Source organism: Fundulus heteroclitus, chromosome 12, assembly GCF_011125445.2.
Source record: "Fundulus heteroclitus isolate FHET01 chromosome 12, MU-UCD_Fhet_4.1, whole genome shotgun sequence".
Lineage (NCBI taxonomy): Eukaryota > Metazoa > Chordata > Actinopteri > Cyprinodontiformes > Fundulidae > Fundulus > Fundulus heteroclitus.
Window position 1 is genome coordinate 6693429 of NC_046372.1, and position 27014 is coordinate 6720442.

At 38.6% G+C, this 27014-nt stretch overlaps 1 protein-coding gene across 2 annotated transcripts in view; it reads left to right on the top strand.

The window, feature by feature from the left end:
* Positions 1–317: 317 nt before the first annotated feature.
* Positions 318–27014, top strand: part of grid2 (glutamate receptor, ionotropic, delta 2) — a 197438-nt gene continuing 170741 nt past the window's right edge. For both annotated transcript variants that reach the window (XM_036143850.1, XM_036143849.1), the window contains exon 1: positions 318–1348. In XM_036143850.1, coding sequence (XP_035999743.1) covers positions 1261–1348 — 88 coding nt within the window. In that variant the 5' untranslated portion in view covers positions 318–1260. The remainder of the gene's footprint in view (positions 1349–27014) is intronic.

The window sequence follows — 27014 nt, forward strand, 5'->3', positions numbered from 1 at the left end:
CATGTCAGAAATAATCGAGCGCCTCGGTAATAGTCTAATTTATGAAGAAGCACCTGTAAAATGCACCCCCCCCCCCCCCCCCCCCCCCCCCCCCCCCCCCCCCCCCAGATATTCCCATTTCATCTCGCTTCCGCCAAGGTAACTCCAGACACTAGATGAGCGCCCTTGTTGGCAACTCCTCCTGCTCTCAGTTCCCAGACACTCTCTCTCTCTCTCTCTCTCTCTCTCTCTCTCTCTCTCTCATACACACACACACACACACACACACACTCCCCCCACCCCTCGCTCTCTCCCACACGGACGCAGCATACCTCCTCTTCACCAGCCACCACTCGAGCTGGGGCTGAGGCGAGTACCCGCATACGGAGTGCGGGACACGGAGTGTCGTTGTGCGCATCCTCTGTTTTATATATATATAAATATATATCTTTTCCCTTCAAATTACCTACATTGATCCCTTCCAGTGTGGTGAAAAGAATTTGGAGCTCTCGGTTATAAGATCTCTCCTCCATCCTCATTTCTACAGGAATTCTACAGACAATTGTGGAATATATTGTACCTCTCCTTGGTAATGCCATGTGACAAGGCTTTTCCAGATTTTGGCGTTTCCGTCGTCTTCAAGAAAAGTCGCCGCTGGCTCTGACTTTTGGCGACAGAGTAGCTAAGCGGAGATCATAAAAGGAACCCCGGGAGGGATGGAAGTTTTGGTCATTGGCTTGGTCCTCTGAGAGGCTGCTGCCGCTGCTGGTGGCGTTTGGTGCAGGAGGGGAAACTGCGTCGCCAGGTCTAAAACGGCAGGGGGGATCTCGGGTCATTGGCTATCGCAGGACTTGCGATTCAAGACAACAAGATTTACCCCAAACCACTTCTCTCGCTATCGAATCGTGACAGATTTGTTTCCGTCTTCAACGATCGGCCACATCCTCCAGCCCCTCAGCTTCGACTTAACGCGTCGGCGTTTTGGATGCGGCGGCGTGTTTTCTCTTTTTTTCCCCCCTCTCTTCACTGCAGCTCGGCGCCTCTCCACTCACCCAGAATCTGATTTTATGTTGGGAAGAATTTAAACAGGGTACAAGTCTCTTACTTTACCCTATAAATCTCCTCCTCCTTTTTTAACCACCTCTCCATCTTCTCGAACGCAAAAAGAACAAACCGAGGCAGAGATTGATGGACTAAGAGGGGAGCCTCGTTTCACGGGATTTTAACTCTGCTCAGAGCTGTAGTTTTCCCTGGCTTTCTTTTTCCTGATCTGTGGACATAATGAAAGTTGTCCTGGCCGTGTTGCTTGTTGGCGTTTTTTGGAGCCAGGAGTGGAAGTCGGCGCTGTCGGATTCAATCATCCATATCGGTAAGTTACTGCGCTTTTTTTTTCTTGCTCCCCAGAATCACAGCAGAGCTCAGTGTGCGTCTGTCAGGAAACAGACGGTTGGATTCAGCACTGATAAAAGCCCTCCTGCTTAAATCACATCACTGCTTCCCTGACGCACTGATGTAGCTCCGAGTTGGACTTTTTTTTTTCTCTTTCTGTTGCATCCACCATTTCAATTGGGTTCGAGTGGTAAATCTGATTAAAAATTACAAATTATGCCTTAAACCAAATAGTAAAGTTAGCTTTAGTCAGAGCATTAGTTGCATTTTTCCACGATTAATATAACCAATATCTCTTGTTATTGAAGCAAGCAGACTTTTTGGAGGATGCAGCGTTTTCCTTGACTGTGTGCGCACAAAACAGGTGGTTTTGGATCGTGTGATGCTTGCCCCATCGGGTTATCCTGAATGGCAGCAAATTTCCTACTTATAGATTATCCTTAAACACAATGGCATTACCTCCAATATCATCCTCTGTTAGCTATACTGCAGTGCCAGGAGGTGGTGGTAATGCTGGGGAGGGGTGGTGGTGGTGGGGGTGATGTCCTAACGTCTTTTCCGCCTTCCACCGCCACCTGCATCGTGTGTCACTGTTGCACTGAGCGTGTTTCCGACATCAAGACGCGTTCTAGAGGTGGACTGTCGGTTAGGGGCAGCGGCATGAAGAGGGAGAGGGAGCGAGCAGCGTGCCGTGCAGGATGAGAGGTGCTGATGGTGGGAACGCGTAGTCGCCGCACAACTGGGTGGCTTCGTACATCCAATAGAAAATAAATGGAGAGAGACAGAGAGACAGAGAGAGAGAGAGAGAGAGAGAGACTTGAAGCAGAGTGCCGGGCGCTTGATAGTCGGGAGTCACGAGCACTCGCTGGCGCGCGCAAACGCATACACCGGTGGAATGAGATAAGCACCTGTCCGTGATGAATTGTTTTTCGTGTCACGGGTAGGATCCCATCCAGGTTATAGCACTCGCACTTTCAAACACACATATAAAGCGCCTCCCTAATCCAGTGCTTTGTGCTGCCACACAGCAGTGTTTGTTAATCAGCTGGCCAGGGTCAGAACAGATAAGCCAATTTAGAGGCTACCTGAATGCGGTCTGCCAGCAGCTGGATCAGGTCGAGGTTCTCCTCTGGGCTGCGGTCCAAACGGATGCTTCCAATACCAACAGCTGTGATTGAATGAGATCTGGTCAAACAAAGAGAGGATGTGATAACAAATGTCAAAAAATAATGTGACCCCGCCACCCGCGGTGGGGTCTGAAGTTCAGCCACCCCCCCCCCTTTCTCCTCCTGGAAATTTGGTTAACTTTATCTTGGCACGGTTACATTCACACCTCTGCTGGATCGATGACTCACAGAGGCTTCATCCTGCATGCAGGATTCCACTTTAAAAACTGTGGTTCTTATCCTTCGGGGATGCCGGTGTAATCCACCGGTTAGGCAGATCACCCCGTTACTGAACGGTTTGATCACAGCAGCAAGCCTCATGTTGGGCAAGTGTCTTGCAGTGAGCCTCTGGAACTTTATCTCCTCACATACTGTAAGTTTCCCCCGATAAGACTTTTCACGGTGTGAGCTGAATGTCTGACGAGACATTTGGAGGCGTACCAGGACTAAAATGATCTGTGCAGACGACCGGCAATAACTAGAAGCTCCTGATATGCATTCGCTCTGCAGACATCCGCTGATGTTTATTTCTTTCACATATTGCATCTTACCTGTGCGTGCTTTGTGGAATGGAATCTCTGAGGTTAATAAATAGCATACAAGCTTATGTTATTTGCCTCATCTTAATAATGCAATACCCCAATTTTCACCAAGTTTCCAAAGTTAATTGCACATACTTTGATAATATATTCATCTAATACAATTGTAGCTGTTCAGTGGACTCTAAAAATAATATACAATTATGTATAGTCTGTACATTTCTATAGCAACATTCCTGTATACAGTTAGCTCCTTTAATCAAGCAGTTTAAGCACATCCATCCATTATCTGTACCCGCTTATCCGTGCCGGGTCGCATGGTGCCTGTCTCCGATGATCATTGGGCGAGAAGCGGGGTACACCCTGGACAGGTTGCCTGTCCAGCACAGAGCAGCAGAGAGACTCAGGACGAAAAACCATACATACGCACTTTAAGGGCAATTTAAAAAGAGACTAATTAACCTAATGGTCATGTGGGAGGAAGCTGTAGTACCCGGAGAGAACTCGCACATGCACAGGGAGAACATACAGAAATCTCCTGGACCAGGGTTTGAATGGGTTTGAGCCCAGTATCTTCTTGCAGCACGTGCTACCAACTGCTCCACTGTGCAGCTCCTTACACACAGACTTATAACACTATAATACTTGCAAATAACCATTTTTGCATCGAGACCAGGTACAGATAACTTCCTAATAAGTCTAGAACGATATATTAGGAGAATCGATCAACTGTAAACTATCAGTAGCTTATAAATGGTGTGCAAAACCAGTAAATGACAAAAATGTTAATACAAATAATCAACCCAATTAAAAGTAGCACATCACACTCCACCAAAACAGGAAGATCATCAAAACTGGTGATGTACCAGTGTTTCCAGAGATGGCAGTCGGCCAGTTGTCCTTTGACTGTGATTTTTGCTCAGCAGGTCAAATTATCAAAAAATATTTTCTTTCTCTATTCCTTAAATTAAAACTAAGGAAACCCACTGTCTTCAGTATATAAACACTTCAGGGAACAGAATGCACTGTTTTACATCTACAAAAATCGGAAAAGGATGGGGACATATACTGTGATGCAAAAATAAGGAACCTGTCCAGACTCTTTATTTTCTCTTCTCTCTCCAAATAAAAGACAAGTTATATCAAAGTCATGTGCAATAATACAATTACATAGAAAAACATGAAAAAAACAGGATTTAAATGGCAATTACAAGAAAGCTGTAAATGCAAGTGTCAAATAAGATGGAAAAACATGACAAACCAAAACAAGCATTAAAAACAATGTACCGTCTATTACTGCGTTGAAGGCCACTCAAAGTAGATGTTTAATAAACTGAAAAACAGGAAATGAAGATGCCCATAAAAATGACTTCTTTCATCAAGGAACTAGCTGCACATTTTCTTTTTTGCTCTTATAGGCCTTGGGGAAACAAGGTAATCCCTAAAAATCAGCATCGAAAAGGTCCGACCCTCAAGAAAATTGGAAACTGGAGTCAGCAAAGAAAGTTCTGATTGGTGCGTTTCTAGTTTCAAATGGTGTTTTGGCAAATTTATTTTTAAATAAAGCCTTTCCCACTTTTAGCCTGGACCTAATCATCTATAAAAAAAATACCTCATTTGACAATGTTCTTAGCTCAGCGGCATGTGAGGGTTTAAAAATTGTGTGAGATACTGTGGTACCAGGTTCTCCTCTGGGTTTACCCGATGTTTAGCATCGTCCATCTTCCCATCTACTCTGTTAGGCTTTCCTCTCCCAGCTGAAGAAACTCATTTCCACTGCGTGATTTAGTCATCACCATGCTTCATAGTGGTAGTGATTGGGATACTAAGTTTAGGATGATGTGCAGTAATAATTACTCCACCACACAATTTCGTTCCCACCCCACCATGGTAACAAATAATAGCATCTTAAATTAATTCCAAAATATACTAAATAAAGCAAATGCAAGGAAGTTAAACCAGTGCTCATATTACATCATTTTATCTCTGGTAAGAAGGTGAATGGCTGAATTTTGGAGAACTTCAAGTGATAGAGATGTTCCATTTACATAAAGACACAGTGATGCCATTGCTGTGCTGGTGGACAGAGCTGTGTTTTAAAATGTTATCTGGGTAAAAATGGCCACTGCAGGCACGAGAGTTGCACAAACAGAAGCACAACTTCCTATTGGCAATATAATCCAGACAAACCTCCTACTTAGGTTGAAGGATCAAATATTATGAGGAGAATAAAGTGGAACTCATGTTCCTTGTCGTCTAAATGTTGCAAACTAGTTCACCAAAACGGTCAAGCTTGCTGAATAGAAATAGTCTCAAATCACAACTGTTTTTTGGTACATCTGACTGAGGTGTTACTAGGTTGTTTTCACTCTTTTAAACAAACATGGGATGTAGATTTGGTTTAGTTTGAGCAAAGGGATAGGTGTGGGCGTTTGGCTGGCTGCTAAGATTTCAGTCATCGTGGATTTTTTTTCTTCCCTTTTTAACCCTCCTTCACTTTCCTCCACCTTATTTCAAATCAATAGTCCATTTCCGAGCTAGCCCAAGTACTTTGAATCACAAGAAAAGGTTATCACTCCTAAAACAATACTTGTCCCCCCCCCACCCACCCACTCACACACAACATGCCTGCTTTTGCTTATCCTTACCTCCACCGCAGAGCGTGTAAATGGCAGATACACCACACTGCAAGCATATATGGGACACGAACACATTGGAGCTGGAACTATAGCCTTTCTCGCACAAATTTGTACGTTCTGACTTCCAAGATGTAGAAGGCAGCATTTTACTGTTATTACTATATATATATATATATATATATATATATATATATATATATATATATATATATATATATATAGAGAGAGAGAGAGAGAGAGAGAGAGAGAGAGAGAGAGAGAGAGAGAGTTTGTATCTCTCACCCATCTTCTTCATAACACATATAACACTGACCTCTTTCTCTCTTAGTATGTTTATCATATAGACTTTTGGAGTGCACGAGAAAAATAAAAACCCTATTATACTCAGCATGCGTGTCACATTGACATGTCGGAAGGTAATCCCTTTTTAATCCCTTTGTTGCTGTTAAAGATGGAATGAGGGTAAGAGATGGAAAGAGAGTCAAACGGAGGTGTGTATCAAAAGGAGAAAAGATGGATGGCAGAAAGCAAAACACTTTGACAAATGCCGACTATACGCCATCATCCCATTTTTAGCTCTCTAAAACGTCAAAGCTGTCATCCTGCAGGAGACTTTTCATTATTTTGGTGATGTTAACAGCAGTGACCAGCAGATAGTTTCATCTCGCTCTGTCCAGGCATTAATGTGATTGAGCCGCTGGGGAGATGGCACTACTGCCTCGCCCATCTCCCTTCCTCTTCCCCTCATCCTCTGTCGCTTTTCCCACTTTGTCTTTCTAATGATCAGCATGCAGAGGGAAGGGAGGGGGGTCCGCTTGCCTCTTGGCTCTCACTGTGGCGTGTGCGGCATGCCAATGGCTCTTTGCTTTACGAGGCCAGATCGTATGGATTTAATTTCATGTGTGTGTTTTAGGGATGTACAGACAGGAAGGGTGGTTGTGTGTTCTGGGATTCAGGAAGCCAAACTCGGCTCCCAGCGTGGAGTCTCGCTGGTTATTAGCAATTCATCCACTGGCTCATCAAGCATTCAGGATGAGGTTTAGATGCTTCACTTTGTCACTGTTCCTGGCTCATCCTAGTTAAAGTCATGATTTGCTTATTTGCTTATTTGTTCTTTCTTAGGTACATACCGTTTGCATATTAGGAATTTTACTGCAGTGTAGCCGTTTTTAAAATATGCTGACTTTAAATGTGTTTTTAGATGAAACCAAGCAAAAACAGGACATAACGAGGTCTGCCAGTGGACATACTTCACAGAAATTAATTTAAAATACCATTTAAACTAAAATGGAAACCTAGACTCTCAAATTTTCCAAGGACTTTGAAAATGTTTACATGCTCAAATTTAAGCGGGGAGTTACAGAGAAGTGAAACCATCCCACAGCAGTAAAAATTCTTGGGTGCAATTTTGTACCCATTTTCCAGACACTAGTCAAACGTTTTTACACCTATTGAGCTTTCCTACGTTGTCGGGTTGGGAATCCCGCTTCAGGAAAATAAAAAACCCTGCCTGGTTTTCATTCATTCTGTTCACTTAACTGGGAGATTATAGTCCCTGTCTGTGCAGTGAAGCTGGAAATGCAAATGGTTGGAACTAATCTCTGGATCAACTTTTGACTTTCTGAACCTGGATTCATCACCTCTACTGCACATTACATCTGAAAACCTAAATGTTTTTACTGGGGTCTGATGTAACAGGCCAAAACAAAGTGCACACAATTGTGAAGGAGGAGGACAATTCTGCATTTTTTTCAACATTACTGTTCTGTCTGTTTGTATTCAGAGCATTTTAGCAACCTTGGCTACAGTTTCAGCTGCAAGTCTTTTAGGGTATGTCTCTACCAGCTTTGCACTTCTACCGCCAGACAATTTTAATCATTCTTTATTGCAAAATAATTGAAGCTCAGGGTGGATGAAGGGCATATATGAATATCAATTTTCAAGTCAGACTGACAATTGGATTTAGGTCGGGACTTTGACTAACACACAAAGATTATTTGATTTAAACCATCCCACTGCAGCCTTGGTTGTATGTTTAGGATCATCCTGATGAAAGATAAACTTTCACTCCAATTTCAAGTAGGGCCAGGCGATATGGACCAAAAATAATATCTCAATATTTTTGTCTGAATGCTGATATACAATATTTATCTCAATATGTATTTTTCATAAAGTATTTGTAAAAAAAAAAAAAAGGCATCTCTGAATCAAAGCTTTATCCCAAATATGTCACAGGGACATTTAAATAAACAGCTATAGATAAATGAGAGAAACACCTGTACTCTCATCTTATATCTCTTTTAATAAAACCTTGATATTTTTTAAATTTCGATATATTGCCCAGCCCTAGTTTTAAGTCCTATGCCTCTAACAGGTTTTCTCCCAGGATTAGCCTGTATTAAGCTCCACCAAAGCTTCTCTACAAATTCCCTATCCCCACTGAGGAATAGCACTCCTTTTGTATAGTGCCTGCCACCACCATGTTTCACTGTGGAAGTGGTGTGTTCAGAGGGATTTGCAGGAGAAATGTTCAACAACAGCGTTTTAGAAATCTGGGCTCATCTGATTAGAGAATCTTCTTCCAAATGTGTTTTGCCCCGCCCCCCCAAGTGCCACCAGAGTAAGGAGATCACCTCGTAATTGGTGGGTTGCGGTTCAACCCCCTGCTCCGACCGTCTCAGTCATTGTGTACTTTGATTCGTTGGCGGCGGCCATCTCTGGCAGCCTCGCATGTGTCACCGTGTGAATGTACGAAGCACTATGCACCCTGAGAAGGTTGCAAGTACCCGGTTCGATCCCTGCAGACTATCACTTTGGCTCCCTGAACAAGACTGTAAAAAAAAAAAGCCCAGCGGATGCAAATTTCGTTGCAATGACAAATAAAGATTTCTTCTCCTATTGGCAAACTGCAAAGAGGATTTCTTGTGGCTGTTTCTTTCAAGAGTGGCTATTTTCTTGCTGCGCTTCTGTAAAAGATTTATGGACTGCATGACTACTGGTTTTTGTCAACATATTTTCCCCCTGAGCTGTGAATCTCCGCATATTCCTTTGATGTTGGGATGATTGCGAGAACTGTGCTCCAAGAGATTTTCAAAGTTCAGAGCATTGTTTTATAACCTAACCCTCCTTTAAATGCCTCCATAACTTTATTCTTGATATTTCTGGTGTGTTCCTTAGTCTTGATGGCATTGTTTACTAAAGTTCACCCAAAAAACCTTTTGAGGCCTTCACAGAGCAGCTGTATTTGTGCTGAGACGAAACGATACAATCCAGGTTAACTGTTTACTAATTAGGTGATGCCTGAAGGCATTAGTTAGACTGAATTCTAATTAGGGATAACAGAGTAAAGGGGAATGAATGTATTTGTAAAAAAAATTATACATTATTTTGTGTTTGTCTATCACATGAAATTTAACAAAATACATTGAAGCTTGTGCTTGTAACAGGAAAAAAACAAGACTGTCCAAAGATTTTTACTAATATCCAATGGGATGGTAGAGGTTTCCAGCTCTCAGAACGGCTTCTGTAAATCTAGGCTGATGCCGTGTGGCGACCCAGGCTATGCCGCACAGGCCTCATGTTCCTCTTGTCGTTTAAGCTGGTTCTACACAACAGTGTCTCTTAGTTTTGAGTTGATCTGCTTGTTCTCGGACACATTTTGGATTTGTTGATGGATGATGCTCTAACCCCCCCTAAGCGCCTCATTAGCAAAAACATGGACATGTTGTTCTAAAATCTTACCTGCGGGTGTCATGAGTTCAAGTTCCAGCTAGATCAGGGTTTTTTCAGCTTTTAATATTTAATTTGACGCCTTTCGTGATCTTGAAAAAAAAAAGATTAAACAGCACAGATCCTCAAATGATGAAATCCATGTGAATTTTCATTATTTAGATGTGAACTACTGAAACACAAGGGCACTAAGTTAAAGAAGTATATGTTTTTTTTTTTACTTCTAGTGTAGCAATGGTCTTTTCTTGTGGAAAGATTTCTTCTTTCTCCCCACTTGGTATTATGGATGTCTATGTATATCTTGGCAGCTGTCAGGAGAGCTTCCACTTTTAAATTCTTTGTTTTGTTTACATTCCTACAAACCATTTTGTGTGTGTGTGATCTGTAGCTATGCAGGAGGGGGAGTGCTTGGCAGTGTATATTAAATGCTTCATATATTTTGAATTATATATCCCAGTGCAGAGAGATGTGCTTGCCCATGCTGTTTGTGATGCGGAAGATTTAGCACCTCATATTCCTCTGTGCTTGAACACAAGAGTTTTATGTGGGTTTGCAATTTACAGAGATGAAAATTGTATCAGATTTCTGTGCATTTTAGAGGTATTTGAGACTGTGAAGACAGAAAGCAACGCTGACATTTGTACCAGGGCACTGAGGCAGAACTTTTAACTGGGAGAGAGGGGGTATGCGTTTGTGTGTTTGAGGCTGAGATGGACTGACAGGTAGCTGTGAAGAGAAGTTTTGTTGCTTGTCAGAGGTTGAGTGCAGAGCAGGCAACAAGAGACATACCAGGCCTGCCCAAGGTGCTTCATCTCACCACATCACTCAGTGAGGAGGTTGGAACAAACCAGATGGTGGAAGGTCCTGTTAAACTCACACCCAGACTCCTGAGTGATTGGACTGTATGGTATTTGAGGGCAGGGTTAAGCAGTGGGCCTAGTCAAAGCTCTGAACGTTACACTGAGAGCAAAATGCATGGCTTAAAAAATATATCGTTGTCACATAAACTGACAGGCTGGGGCAGAGAGACATAACCTAGAGGCCCATGGGAATTCTGGAGTTGCAACAGACATTCACTGCTCAGTTGGGAAAATCTGTTGATAAGATAGCTATTAGTCAGAAACTCCACAAACCTGGGACTCTTTTCTGGAAGAGTGACGACTAAAAACGCAAACACAGGAAGTCATGTTTGTAGTTTGAGGCATGTCATTTAGGGAACAGGGGTGGCCTCCAACCTAGAGAGTGAACATACAGGAAAATTGGCACAGGGATAGATAGATAGATAGATAGATAGATAGATAGATAGATAGATAGATAGATAGATAGATAGATAGATAGATAGATAGATAGATAGATAGATAGATAGATAGGGCTTTATTATTCTCACATTGGAGAAATTTACGTGTCACACATCGGCTTAATAAACAAAAAGAAGGTGCCAAAAGGAGGACAGGTGCATAAGGTATAAGGTATATACAGTGTGTCCACATATGTAAAGTGTATCAAAAAAGAATAAAAAATAAATGAAAGTACAGGGGAGATAAAGCAGATATTTAGGGTGACTTATGTATACTCAGCTGACTTATATACAAATGGAATGACGGAAAGACATGCAGCCAGACCTACAGTGACATGTTTTAGATCAACGCATATTCCTGTTCATACTCAGATCTTTGGAGTCAAAATCCAGGCCAAAATACAGTTTAAGAATGTGTGGCAACACACGATAATATCAAATCTGACCGAGCTTAAGTTAAGTGGGGATGAAACAGAAACTATTTCACTGTGTGTGCAAATCTGTGTGAAAGTGTTGAAACAATTTCACTATATAGGTTTAGCCCTCATAAAGCATCTTCATTATGACTAATCTAAAGAGTTTTCATGGAATTAGCACATTTTATTCAGCTTTTTTTGTTAGGTTAGGTTGCATACTTTAAGGAACATACAACACATGTGTAGTGATGCATATTATTATTTAAATGACTGATCTTTCTTACACTGATCCCTGACCAAGTAGGGCAAAGAGTGAAAGTACAACAGAGAAATTTGTATGCTCCCAGTCGTCTTGTGAAAAAAAGTGCATAGTGTGCAGTTTCAGTCCATGCAAGCATTGTAATGATGAGGGAAAGTTTAAAGGAAGGAATCCTCTTTTTATGAAATGAGCACCAGTGTAGATGATGATTTCAAGTGTGCAAGTGCACTTTTGTTGCATGGACAGCAGTTACATGTATAACATGAGGATTTAGTGAACATATCAGGTGTCCTTCCAGTGGAACAGATACTCTCTCTTTCTTCTGTCTCTCATGTTTTCAGGCTTTGTCTATTGTTTTTTGCCTGACAAGGCAAATGCTGTCTTTGTCCTCCAGCAATCTGTACAAAGATTGCTGGAGATGTTTCTCACTGGGGCACAAGGTGTCCTAAATGTGCATTGAATGCATTTCCTTTTGTACAATATACTTAGCGTCCTGGTTTTTCCATGCATAGATGTGTGTGGGCATAGTGGTAGATGAAGCAGTGTGGATATTTTATAAAGTGGCATCTCAAAGAGCCCATTTGTTAGCACACCACCTTACCATTCTCTGTGAATATAGCCACATGGCTGCATGTGTGGGTGGGGGTGTATTTTTGTGTTTTTATGCATGTGCATGTGACTGCCCACTTCTTTTACAGGCAATCTCCATCACACCAACAAATTATTTCCTCTACACAAAATAATGTTCCAGTGACTTTTCATTGCTCCATAAAACAAAGAGTGCATGACGATTGCAAGTTTGTTCAACAATGTAAACAGACAGACACCCACACACTCTAACGTCTGGGTACTACTTACAAAAGGGAATTGCCTGCACAGATGTAAAAAAAAAAAAAAAATCCCTGTCAACATTTTCAAATCCAATAATTATTTATTTTATAGTTTTTATTTCTTCATTTGTATACAATTTCCCATGGCCTTTGTTGTACAACCCCTTCCAATTGAAACTCGTGCATTTTCTCATATGTAAAGATACTTGTTAGAACCTCTTCTCAAACCTCAAACTAGGTGTAGTTTAGTGCACCTTTATAGTGCATCAAGGTCATGTGTGAAAGCACAGAGGAGAACTAGGGGCTTGAAGTTAAGCTGATACTAATACTGGCACATTTACTCTCACCGGCTGTTCTATTTCAGTTTTGGGTTCAACCCTTTTTGCCTTTAGAACAATAAAGTTACATCTGGCATTGATATGGCAAGGTGTCTGAAATGTTCTTCAGAAAATTGGGTCCATGTTGATATGATGGCATCACACAGTTATTGCAGATTTGTCGGCTGAATATCCACAATATGAGCATCCCGTTTTACCTCATCCCAAAGGGGCAGGGCTCTATTGCTATAAAATCTGGGCACTTTAGAGGTTGTTTCAGTACAGCAAACTTATTGTTTTGTTAAAGTGCTTTGAGTTTTGTTACATGGTTCGCCATCTTCTTGGAAGTAGCTCTAAGAACACTGTAGTTGTAAAGAATTGAGTTTGGTTCGTCACAATACTAAGATTGGCTGTGTTGTTGGAACGAAGTCATACTTAAGAGTCTAAAATGTCCCAAAAATAATACCAATACAATTACACCATCGCCTGTGTCAATGAATCATTGATACTGGGTAAGATAAATCCATGCTAAATTCTGACTCTACAAGCTGGGTGTCGCAGCTATTATCGAGACTCATCAGACCAAGCTACATTTTTACAATCAGTTACTGTCCAATTTTTGTGAAATATAGCATCACTTTCTGTTATAATTAACTGGAGTAGGATCCAGTGTGATCTCTTCTGGTGTACCTGATTTACTTCAAGATTATACTGTGTGTGTTCAGAGATGTTATTCTGCTCACTTTGGTTTTTGCAGTCGATGTTTGAGCCTTTCTGTTTCTGTTGCCAATTATTTATCGTTGATCTGAGATCAGTTAGGGCATATTTGTCCACACAGCCCATTGGATGTCCTTTTTTTTATTCTGAAAATTCTATAATATTGAAATGATTTTATATAGGAAATACTCATAGATCAATTGTTTCTCAACAGCACTATAGTTAACCATGCTAAAGTCACACATCCCCTGTTTGAGCCCACCCTAATGCACGGTTTTAACTTGAGCTCCTTCTTTGTGTTAACAGGTAATTTAATATGTGTACCTAATAAAGCCACTCTCTTCTGTTGTCCTTTTTATACTTGCATTATTTTTAGCAACAGTATTTATTTTTTTTGCTGGTAAAAAGTTATTGAGGTGTGAAATAAGCTTTTATTCCATACTTGCTATACATTTCATTGCCACTTGGATTATTCTCTTCTGATTATTTTACATTCGTCTATAGAAATGAATAACTTCTCACCTAGATGCAGAATCCTAAAAAAAAAATTACAAAATTACATTGGTATGCAACCTGTTATTTACCTTCAGTGGCATTACAGAAGAGATATTACATTGTTGACAAACAACCGACAAATAACACTCTACTTTTTGCAACTCAACCAGAAAACCATTTAGACAATTAAAGCAATTAAAACATCATCCTTTAACCTTAGCACACAACGGCTTCTGCAGGCTGCAGTACTAAAAATAAAAATGTTTAGACAATGCTGTTATAAGTGACATGGTTTTACACATTTCATAGGCACAGATGAAAAAAAAAAAGTAAACTATTATTGATGCCTGATATAAACAGAATTAAGCTCAGTGATTAGCAATGAAGGTGTGACACAGTATTGTTTTACATTTACTGCAATTATTTTTTTAAGTTATTAATACATGTTATTAAAGCAGCACAGTTTAAGTTTTGACCCAAGTATTAGCTTAATTTGAGATGTATCAAAATATTTTTTAGGTTTATATACAACACTAGGTTATGGCAGTCTGGTAACAACAAAACACATATGACACCCGATCAGACATATTTTTGGTTCGCTGATGTAGGATTTAATCTAGAGGGGTCTGCTATCAGATTCAAAAACACGTGGGGAGACTGTTTAGTTTTGCAACAGCAGTGTTGCCAGTAGTCTTCATGGGCGCTAAACCTGGAAGTTACAGGTCTAGCACCGCTTGTGGCTAAAAGTTACACGGTGCCATTTTAATGATATATGTTGTCTCACAAAGACAAAATTAAAAAAGGAGTGATATTTTAATTTGTTGGTAACAATAGAATTGTAGTAGCAGTTGTGAAAAAATACTTGAAACCTATTTTTATTTTTAAATGTTATATAACAATAATGTATCATTGTTTGAATATAAATGAATTGGAGATGTATTTAAAAGGAAGACAGCACAGTATCTGTGTAGATTTAGCACTAAAACATGCTAATTCCACATTGACATTGTAAAGTTTATCCCACTCTGTTCCATTAGTGAATACCAAACCAACACAGAACTGATCTATGTATGACACTGGCAGTAGCATGACTCCTAGGTGTAGACGGTATTAAGAATCAAACATTGCAAATGTTTTTCTCTTTTTGGATTATTTAAAGCATCACATTTGTACCTATGCTTTAGAAGCTACTTCTATTTCATACCCTTAAACACATCCGTTCATAGCCATCTTTCCATAACCTGTTAAGTAGTTTGATGAATTATGGAGATAAAAAAGCTCAAATTTCAGACTTTATTCATTTCAGCTGTATATTGTTGTCTGATGATTATTCATTGCACTCTTACTCCATTGGGGTTGGTCATTGCAACCTCCTGATATTATATGATACTATCCTATTATTAGTCTTATTGAAGTCCTGTAACCAAATCACTGTACAGTAAAGGATGACCATAGGGAAATTACTTAAAATTCTTGGTTGTGAAAGTAGGTACAAATCAACAATATCGTGGGTAAGAAGTGATGCATGATCGTTGTGAACCATTTTGTGTCTTATATGGTTGGGTGCCAATGGACCAAAACGGCAAAGGTTTGAAATGACAACAGGGAAGATTGACCAACTCCTGTTATGACCATTTATCCCAATCATTCAGATTAACCAGAGGTGTCAAAAGTATTCACATCTATTACCCAAGTAGAAGTATAGATGCTAGAGTCTAACTATACTTCTGTAGAAGTAGAAGTATCAATGCAAACCTTTTACTCAAGTAAGAGTATAAAAGTACCAAATATAAAACTACTCAAAGTGTTCAAGTAGAATTATCCCCCTCCCATATCATAATTGTATAGTATGATGTAAATATATATATATAAAAAAATTTGGATTGACTGTTTCATACTTACACATACATGTCCATTGAAAACAAACCATTTAGAACAATATAAATATTAAAGGTCCATTTAAGTGCAATATTGAGCATCAACATGGGTTTCATGGAGCAGAAAATCTGATGTCTGGATGCCTATAAGTATTGGTGCAAAAAGTCAAACTTCAGAGACATATTTTCAATAACCTTTTACTTGTTATTATTGGAATGTAAATAAACATCCAAGCATAGCTGCAGGAATTGATGAGGACAACAGATGTAAGATAACAAAACTGGACATGAAAATGAGTGCATTACCCTTTTATACCAATTACCCTTGTATAGTTGTCAGTATACAGTAGAAAGTGTTGCTAAAATGAATGGTTAATCCTAGCAGTTAATAAACAAATGGAAAAAAAGGAAAAAAACCTTAAAGTTTCCACTGTGTTGATACTGATCTTGAAGTTGTAAAGTTTTCTTAACTTTCTTTTATTGTGAGCCTTTCTTGTGCTTTAACAAATTAGAGAATGTGGAAGAAGTAGCGCTTGGAAAGAAGAGTACTGTACCTTAATCATTTTTTCTTTTCTCCACGCATCAAGTTCACTCTTGAGCTGCCCTTTGCCCACACTCCTAGTGAATCCTTTTTAACTCTGCCCCTACAATCTAGTGTATCGTGCTGCCAACGATTATAGAAACACACATAGGAGGTGTTAACACTTTGCTAATTGCTTTCATGGAATTGTAATGTGCTGTTAGTTTTGCTTGACACACTTGGCAACATGTCATGAAGCTGCCTACATGTGCCCATCTGGTTTGCAGATTGAAAGTCTGTAAAAAAAAAAAAAGCGTTTTTAGTGTCGTTATCTTTGTGCATATCCTAAAATACAAAACAGGAGCCTTCCTGCTCACATTAAGAATAAAAGTTTTTTTTCTGCCCAGGATGTTTCATTGATGTGTTTTGCTGTCTATTGGCAGCTGGAAGTTCTCTGGAACCTCTTCAAAATGTAAAACTTATTCAAAACTTATTTCATGTTTGAACTGTTGTTGAACTTTTAAAACTTTTAAAAAGTGTAACAAAATTGTTCTAAGTTTATCAGAAAAAAATTAAGATTTTAAAGATAAACACTTCTAAAGCTTATTAGAAAAACATTATTAAAATTGTGTGTAAAGTTAAATATAGTTATATATGTATATCATTATAAATTAGAATATGCATTTCCAAGACGCTTGTTTTAAAAATATGAAAAATGTTGGCTTTGTTACTGGTGTGATGCAACTTAATTGAATCAAATTTTGATGATCTAATTTATTGAATATGACTGTATATCTAATATAAATGTAATATTATCTCTCTGTGTCTCTGTCTCTCGCTTATATATATATATATATGTGTATATATATATATATATATATATATATATATATATATATATATATATATATATATATATATATATTTTATTTTTTTTTTTTTTCAGCTAATAAGTACTATATTATGAATTTGCCACATTCATAGACTTGTTATGTAACATTGACCCTTTTCCCAATATTTTCAGGTGACAAGTAAGCATGTGAAAGGGAAAAATTAAATTAAGTTATCCTGCCCAGATGCAGCCTGAGATTGTACATTTTAAACTCTTATTCTCGCTATATAAAATTCAGTTAATCATAAGTGTAACATATACTTCATAGACATGACATGCTAATCTCATGGGGGATTGCCCTTGCCACTAATGTTGTGTTCTGTGACTAAACAAACATGGCAGGACCCAAACTGGAGAACAACATTGGATTTTTGCATGATGATCATCATCATTCACTTAACATGAAAGTGTACCCATCCAATAACTTGGAACTCACATGAGTCTTGTTTTTCAGATTAAAAGTACCTTTTGAAAAGAAAAAGCTTTAATCCGGTATTAAACATACTTTTGATGAAGCTCACATCTCTGTATTAAAAATTACTGTATCTGATGTGATATTCTAATCGTGGAAAAACACATAATTAACAGAACAAAAGCTTGAAAACATCAGTCTGTGTGTAATAAATCTGTGTGATGTGCTTCACTTAGGGAACTAAATTACAGAAATATTTGAACTTTTATTTTTCAAACCTATTCAATGTGTATCTATAGTGTAGAGAGCCAGATATAGTGAGTAGTTTGAGGCAATATTTAAAAATATCACAGAGGTCAGGTGTTAAGCCTCAATAATAATTAAAAAAAAAACCTGCAACCTCAACCGACTCTAAAGTTGTATTTAGTTTTGTCTCTCATCCGTAGTTTAATTAGTTTAATTCCTAAGTGGAATATGTCACTTAACATTGTCGTTATGCTTATTTGCAACAGTATTCATCCAGACAGCATTTTGCATTAATGAAGATCCTGAGGCTAAAAATCATATCTGTGAAGTGATTTATGCCTATGGTGCATGCAAGATGTTATGTTGGACAGAAAGAATAAGATGTTATGGTTGGTTGTGTTGGTTATTCATAATGTTGCAGTGGTAACACTAAATACTGCAAATACCCCAATTTCAAATACTGTGCCTTCATGATAATCAAGTTAAATCGAAGTGCACATTTCCGCGTAAATAAACCAGTGCTTATCCTTCAGGCTTCTTTGGAGATCAGGATGTCTTCCAAAATATGAAAATAAAAAGTTATTTAAAGAAAGGCATACTATGCTTGCTGCAAAGGGGCCTGCATTTTGAATATGAGTGTATTTTTTAGGAACAGTTACACCATCATTGTAATAGTTAAAGCATCAAGATTATAGAAGCTACATTTCAGGAGGTTGCTTTATTTTTGGGATTTCTCTGTATTAGTATGGCTGTCGTTTACCATGTCGGGCAGTATTTTGCACTCAGACTGCAATATTTCTTGAACTTATCTTTTCTATTTTTACTCTGTCAAGGATAGTACTTTTATTTAAAGATGCAACCTCAATGTGTAATGCAGCTACAAAGATGTTTGGCATCAAAATTTTGAACTGAAAGACATTTGTGAATAATTAATTTCCGTATATAGTTGCATATGCATACATCTCCCACGTGTTAAGCTTTTTTAAATATGATTTTGGTTTTCATGCATTATTCAAAAACAGAAATTCGTGGGACTCCAAATCAAAGGCTTGCAAACTTAAATTCAATCACAACCAGCACTTAGTGCACTGTGGATTCTTTTATTGAGACAGCATCATTAGATCCTGTCTGGCTGTGGACATCCCTCTGGGTTTTGCTGTCTTTCACCCAGCCCTATTACATTTTACTCGTTCCCCCTTTGCTCCCTCCCTTGCTTTAGTCTCTCCTCTCTTCAGCCCTTCAACATACACTTTTCTCACTTCAGGCACTTTTCTGTCGACCTTCTAATCCCACCTGTGTTTTTCTTTTAATCAAGCTTGTATACTTTTTGGTGCTATTCTTTTTATTTTTTGCCCTTAGTATCTGAGGTTTGTTCAAAATATATATGATTCACAGACTCACTGTGCTGGGGCTCTGGATGGAACGTTTTAAAATTATTTAAATTTTTGCAAGACGTTAAAGTCTATACTAGACTTTAAGGAAGAGGAAGAGGATTAGGGCCACTCAAAAAAAAAAGTCTACTCAATTCTGACTATTTTCTCAGAATTCTGACTTTTTTCTCAGAATTCTGATTTTTTTCCCCTCAAAATTCTGAGAAAAAAGTCAGAATTCTGAGAAAAAAGTCAGAATTCTGAGAAAAAAGTCAGAATTCTGACTTTAATCTCAGAATTCAAAGAAAAAAGTCAGAATTCTGAGAAAATAGTCAGAATTAAGTAGACTTTTTTTTTTTTTTTGAGTGGCCCTAATCCTCTTCCGTACTATACCCCCTGTGGTGTAAGGCATATTTTCACTATGTAAAAAAGTATGTGTTGAGCAGAACACGAAAGATATCTATACTCTGTAATGTCGTAGAAGAAAGTACAAATGATAAGTGGTTTAAATATCCTCAACACTGTTACAAAACATTTATTTTTCAATACAGTTTTATTCTGCTAAAACTGCCAGCAGGTGTATTTTGATCCAGGATTTTTGACCTTTCCTCTGATGAGATTAACAGTGGCTGATTTAGGTAACAATATGGACGCTGACACAGTAAAACCTGCTGGTGAGATGGGACAAGTGGGCTCACAAGTACCTTAGATATCCATTATTGCTTATGATAAGTAATATAAACAATGTCCCCCATTGAGCTACTGGACACGAACCAGCAGGGTAAAAATGTCAAACAACTTAGATTATCAAATTGCTGCCTGGATTCTATACAAACAGAGTTTTTATGAAACCCCTTTGAACTGTTTAGCACCAAAAATAGAAATTGTTTAATGTTCTCTAATTTTTTCAGAACCATTCTGCTGCACTTAATTGGCAGTCATTATTCTGACAGGTAGTGACAAATTTGAAAAGATCACTCCTATATTCTCAAATCTCTGAACTGGTTACCTGCTGCATGTGAAATGCATTTAAAATACTTTTGGTCCATGTTAAATGGCCTTGGATCTATAACGACATGCTCACCTGCAAGGTCCCTCAAGTCCTCAGGCAATGGTAATTTAATTTCATAACATACATTTCTCCAAATCAAAAAACATGTTTTAATATTGACACTTTTGTATCTTTTCTCCACTGAAAGAGAAAGTAAAGCTGAAATCTGTTTATTTGTGCTCTTGAATTTCCTAACAGTAGTTTTCTAAATGCTCTCCTTTAGTCGTATGTCTGTGCATCTGTATTTATTTAGTAGATGTGTGTATTTGTCTTGGTTCATTTGTTTTTGTTTTTTTACAAATATGTCACAAATAGTACCCCTTTTATCCACTTTCTGCAATTTAATTTTAGTTTTTGATGGAAAGTATATTGTGTTACTCTGTTTTCTTTTTTTTTAAGCTTACAACAGCCATGCTAATCTTGTCTGCATAAATTTAGCATTAGTAAATGTCTCTAACAGAGGAGCTGACATTCATTTAAATGAATTTGGTTTTTGCCATCCGGCACTTTATTTTCGTCTGGGTGGTACTATTATGCGGCTTTACTCACATTTCAATATTAATGTGACCTCCAGATGCAGATGGGAGAGAGTCTCCAAATACCCGGCTCCTTCATGGACACTGAATGGAAGATAGTCTGTGGATGTACTCTTAGAACTGTTGCAGTATTTGGTCCCCAAGTATGCTGAATAACTGCATATCCCTTAGGATTTGAAAAGATATTTAGTTATTTGTTTTAACCTCCGCATTTCCCTTTGTTTCTCCCCTCCTTAAAGCGAAATGTAACAAGATGCTGTGTGAAGTCAGAACTTTCGCTATGTATTTATAGCTTCAGGGAAAGCTGTGTGCTTCAGGCAGAACATTTACGGTTCAAGTAAAATCACCACTTACACAGATGCATTTAGGCCACTAGAATGTTAGTCATGAGATGCTGTTTGGAGAGGGAGCGTTTGAATCTCTGTATTTGCTTACTCATTTGACCATTCACTGCACATCATGTAAGAGCGACTGTGCGTACGCTTTAGGTTTGTTCTTCACAACCATTATGCATTAGAATGAAAATAACTCTTTGTGGTATTAAATAAAAAGAATTAGAACTGGGCACCGGTAATCCTCATGCAAATGTCTTATTCAATTACAGTATTGTCCTGAGCATAAGTCTTGTAGCTAAATCTTAAAAAAGTTAAGCTGAAAATCCTCTTTAGTCTGAAGGTCCTAGCTCTAATCGTCAGGATATTGTTGTTTTCGGTATTATTAATTCCTCTGAATTTCAGTGACCGGCAAGTGCATTTCTGTGTAGGAGAAACAATGAGATTTTATTTCCCCTCCTTATTTTTGGTGTTTGGCCAAGATAAGTGAAAGGTGACTCAAATTATTGCTTCCAAATCATCCGTCAGTCATCATTTGGAAAACACAGTAGATGTAAAACTCACACACACACAAACAGTCACATTTAAGGGAGTTAACTGAGCTTAAAACAGGGCATGCACAATAGGATAGCACTGTAATTCAGGAAAGGTTTAGCGCTGAGAGGGAGAGCAAAAGAGGATTAGTTTGCCTCCAAACGATCAAGCCACAAGGGCCCAAAGTCTTAATGCAAGGTGAAAGTCGAGTAAACTTTTGACAGCAAAACAGAGGCGTGTAAGGAAAGGCTGCTTAATAGTTTTTTCTCAAGCCTTATGATGTGTATGATTTTTGTTCTCTTTGTGCTATATTCATGTCATAGGAATTTCAATTTGTTTCAAAGCATTTTTCAGAAAGTGGGAGGTGGATTATTGCATTTTTGTCAACAATTTCTTGCGCTGCTGTATTTAAAATGGTAATGCAACATAATGTAAAGCTACAGAACAGTGACAATTCTGCTTTAGAATATCCCCAATATGTATAAAGCACAAATTCCCCTATTTGTTTACAATCTAACCCAACAGAATATAAGTAATTGAATTTTATTGCTTTATTGCAATACATGCACAATCATTTTCGTTTTGAGTTCACAATGTATCGCTAAATGCACATATTCTCTCCAATGCTGCGCGTTGTAGACACAGGCAGTGAGCGGTTATTGCACATGCACAGGGACACAGACACTCTACTCCTATCATAGGGCTGTCCTGTCTGGCCGTGCCCCTCAGTAGAATATGAGAACAGACAGTCTTATTTTTCTATCTCCATGTAGTTGCCGAGGGTTACGCACTCTGGACAGCCATCTAAACCCGGCACATTACTGTGCAGTCAAACCAAATCAGGGCCTGTGTTCACTCTCTCCTAGTGCATGTGTGGCCGTTGTAACGGGTCACCCCAATGCGCAGGGCTACGTACAGTATGCCAGCATGAGCGGCCCGTGTGTGTGTGCGTGTGTGTGTAGCGTGCTGAGGATGCGAGGTTAAAGAACTTGGATATGCCCTGTGTGTGTGTGTTCATGAGGCTTAGGTCTGTAAATTTATGCAGCATGCAGGGAGAAAACTGATGTGTAATTGGCCTTAAATTCCTTAGGGGAAAAATTAAAGTGCAGCTGAACTGTTGCCTTACTACTGAAAAACGGTGGCACCAAGGGGTTACTCAACATGTGAAAAGTGAGCATAGATCAGGAATTCTAACGAGAAGTTGCGTAATGCCATCTAATTATGTAGACTGTTCATTAGAAATAATGACTTAAACTTCTGTGAACGCTGTAAAATATATTTGATTTGGCCTTGTTCACATCTTATTAATCTATTAAACAGGTGTTGATACAGCTGTTTGAATCTGAGTTTTAATTTTTTGTTCTTGAAAATAAAATGCAAACAGGGCTGATAAATACTGATCATTTTCCGACTGATAAACCTGATCGGTCAAAGACTTTAGACAGAGTTGAAGCCTACTTCTACATGGAACAAATAAATCATTTTTTTTAGTCTTTGCAGCAATCCTGTTAGTCCCAACAATGCATTTGTAAATTGTTTAAGTGACATCATTTTGCAAGCATTTGCATGTAGTAATCACATCAAAGGTGTTACGATGTCAGGTACCTCAACTGGATGCATAACACAAAAGCCTTTCTGCTGTTATTGTCTATACGTACTTTAAATTCATCATCATCATCACAAGGCAACACAGAGACACACACGCACAAACCTAAGGGGAATTTGGGCAAGTTAACCTTAGTCATGTTTTTGGACTGTGAAAAGAACCTGGAGAGATCCCACAAATGCACAGGGAAAACATGCAAGCTTCATGCAGAAAGGATTTGAACCCAGAGTCTTCTTGCTGCAAGGCAACAGTGCTACCAACTGCACCCTGAAACCCCCCTTACATACTAGTTAGAAAAAAAAAAGAGTTGTTATAATTATTTATTCAGATAAAACATTTCTTGGGTCCGGCTTTATCTTACGGTGCCATTTTATTTAGTTATTTTTACAGATCAGCCAGCAGCACCTTGCTCTGTAAATGCCAGAACGATAAAATGCAACAAGACCAATTTGTTTGATCATTTAAATTGGAACCACAGGCTTAAGACAAAGTGTAAAGTCGGATCATAATGGTGTAATAAAAGGAAAAAAGAAAATTACATGTTCAGTGGTTGACTTCTAACACGATTAGCTGGGGAGAATTAAAAGACCACAGTGTTGTCATGGTGATCCTAGTGGTTTAATTTCCTTTATTAACCCCTTCTTTAAATGTAGCCTATTTTTATTTTGCATGCCAATCTGCATTACTTTTTCTCACCTTTTTTGTAGATATTATTTACTTCCAGTCCAAAGCAATCTGTTTTATGTTTTCTCTTATTCTGTTTCATGCAGGGAGAATTTTCTATTTTAAAGCTGTACAGCACACTGTAGAAAAACAGAAAATAGAATAAAATTTTCACGACAGCTGTCGTCATAATGTGGCAGAATGTGTGGATTTTGTTGGTGTAACAGTCAATACTCTGGGAGAACAAGATGTACAAGATGTCATTCTTTACAATCAACAAGAAGATAACTTGTTTACTTTATTTGAAGCAGCATGTTTAGTCTGTACCCCTAAGTCATTTCCTACATTTGTCTTGTTTCTGGTTTAGAAGGAGGTTCATGCTGTTCTAGGTTGGCATATGCTGTGGAAGGGAACACTTTTGGCAAAAATAAGCCTCCTGGGATAAAACTAGAATAAAATATCCTCAGCATCGAAACACTTCAGCTGGGAATATTCCTGGATCCGTAAAATACATTCATAATTTTGTGTTTTGACATTGGTCAAAAGTATAAAAAATATATATTAAAAATATCTGATCATAATTTGTATTGTCATAATTCCAGTTTTACCTAAAATTCTCAATTGTTTATCATTGAATTTCCTGAAATTTAGATTTGAGGTCAGGAACAGGTTAGAGAAACCCTGGAGAATAGTAAAAATTTCCTGCTAAAACACAGTTAATTCACCATTCACAATTTTTCAACAGGTTTAGCCACTGGAAGAAGAGATCTTTGCCAGAAAGTATATATAAGCTCGCTCAATAAGACATTTATAATTAAAATTTTACAAGAGTAGCTATTGATAGTGTTTTTTTTCCCCAGAGGAGTCTGAATTCTTCCCACGTTTATCTGGTGGTTAGAGATTGGTTTAGAGATAGCCAAGTAAATCTATCCAACAAGACAATTTATTGTTGGATAAATTTGTTTTTTAAATGTAAGAAGGTCAGTTTTCTGCTGTTCATACTATATTTTATTGAAAAAAGTAGAAAATTTAGATTTACACTTATAGATTTCAAGTAATAAATGTGTACATGGCAATGTATGTAATCCAAAATATACATTTCAGGTGGTCTATACAAAACCCAGATAGTGTGAAAGTAAAAAGTAGCTTGTGTGGAGTGTTTTGAGTAGCTACTGTCTTTCCTGTTGTCGAAAGCAGGAATAGAGATGATAGTTTATTAAGATCCTTTTAAAAAAGAAAATTTCCTCTATCAAAAAGAAAACAAAAACAAGCAAAAAACCTAACAATACTCATACAGGTTTTTTTTGGCTATAGATGTACATTTTCAAACCATTTTAAACATTTATGCTTTTTAAAAATATTTATTTCTATACATTTTAAACTTATGTGCTTTTTCATACACATTTAACACTTTTTCACTTTGCCTCACCACAAACCCTTTTCTTGCCTCATCTTAATGGGAGCAATGAGTCTGCTTCTTTGATATTCACAGTGCCTGATGAAGGGAGGCAATGTTGACAGGAATAAATGTTTATCATTCTTAACCTGCAGACTTTGTTTTTGATTGATGTTAACAAACACATTACAGGTATGTAGATGACAATGGAACAAGTACCTGTAGCCCTTTTGTGGAGAGGCGGGGTAACTCTCCACATGGAGCGAGAAGTGTGTAACTGACATTTTACTCATGTTTTTTTTAAAGTCCGTTTTAGAGTTCAGTTCAACAACCCATTGATTTGCCAAGGTCTCTTCTTCGAAGTAATACTCTACAAACTGCTCACGCAACCCCTCCAAATGCGTAACAATCACCTGTTGTACAGTGTCCAGCTGCAGCTCTCCGTTCTCCACAATATCTTCCAACACCGGAAACATTTCCACTGAGCCCCATTTAACAAGAGCACACAAGTCCAACTTTTTTCTGAATGCAGAGACTCCATCGTGTGCCAAAAAGAAACAGCTCTCTTTGCCCTGCAGAGAGGTGCTCATTGGATTTTTTCAGTCAAAGATATTTAAAAGATCTGCCAACATTACAATCCAGTTCATGTCCTCCATATGCTTCACTAGCGGATAACTGATTACAGCAAGGAACAGGAGCACTTCCTTTCTCAAATCACACAAGCCGGCGAGGACCTTGCCCAGGGACAGCCATCGGAGGACAGCCATCGGACCTCAGAACGCAGCAGCAGCTGTTGAAAGTGAGCGTCCATGTAGATGTAAATGCGCATTGGTCTGTGCACTGAGGAGCGTGAAATGCATGTAAATCATTGAAGTGGCTCTTTATTCTCACTGAATAAAAGGTTTGTGAATCAGCATATTATTTCCTAACGAGTAGGGTGTGATGATTCCTAAGGTGGAAAAGGTGTAGACATTCTCATAGCTCAGTAGCTGCTTAAAGATGCACCTAAACTTTGATACTGCTGGAGGACATTGCCAATGGTGGAAGAATTTGGAGGAAGGGTGTTTTCAGAGATCCTACTGACCAGCTGGCAAACATTGATGAGTGTCTTATTAGCCACCTCGGATTGCCAATTGCAGTCATCTTGGGGCTCTGTGCAGTAGTGGCACCAGCGTTACAGAGGGAGACTAGAGGTAGTCTCAAGTAGTCACTACGCTGGGATTCCTTGCAACTGGAATTTTTTGGAGGGAGATGACTGACAGGTTGGTGTTTGAATGGCATCTCTGTGCCATTCTATGTCTGTAGCATAGGGCGGCCTCATCCGTATGTTGCAGAGATGCATAGAGTTCCCCTACACAATGGCTGGACAGGCGGAATCGCAGCGAGGCGGCAATATCCAGATGTGATCGGAGCTATCGACTGCACTTGTGTTGCTATAAGGGCATCATCTATAAATTAATTCACTTTTGTGGATAGAATGCAGTTCCATTCAACAAAGTCACAACTCATTTGTGATGTCCCACCATTGCCATGGTTATTAGGACACATGGTGCTTGCCTTCTAGGGTGTTTATAGTACTTTGCAAATTTATTTGTGACTGGGGACAGGGTGGTCCAGGCTGACAAACGGCTACGATGAATACCATGCAAATTGGGAAATATTAAAGAAAGATGAGCGGTGATGTTTACGCTTGGTTTCATAAATCTAAATTCTTTTGTGTGCTGCAAGTCTCAAGATCTCTCCCTTCCACCATCTTTTTTATATGCAAGCCGCCCAAATTGCACTTGTAGTGGAACTTCTCACTAGC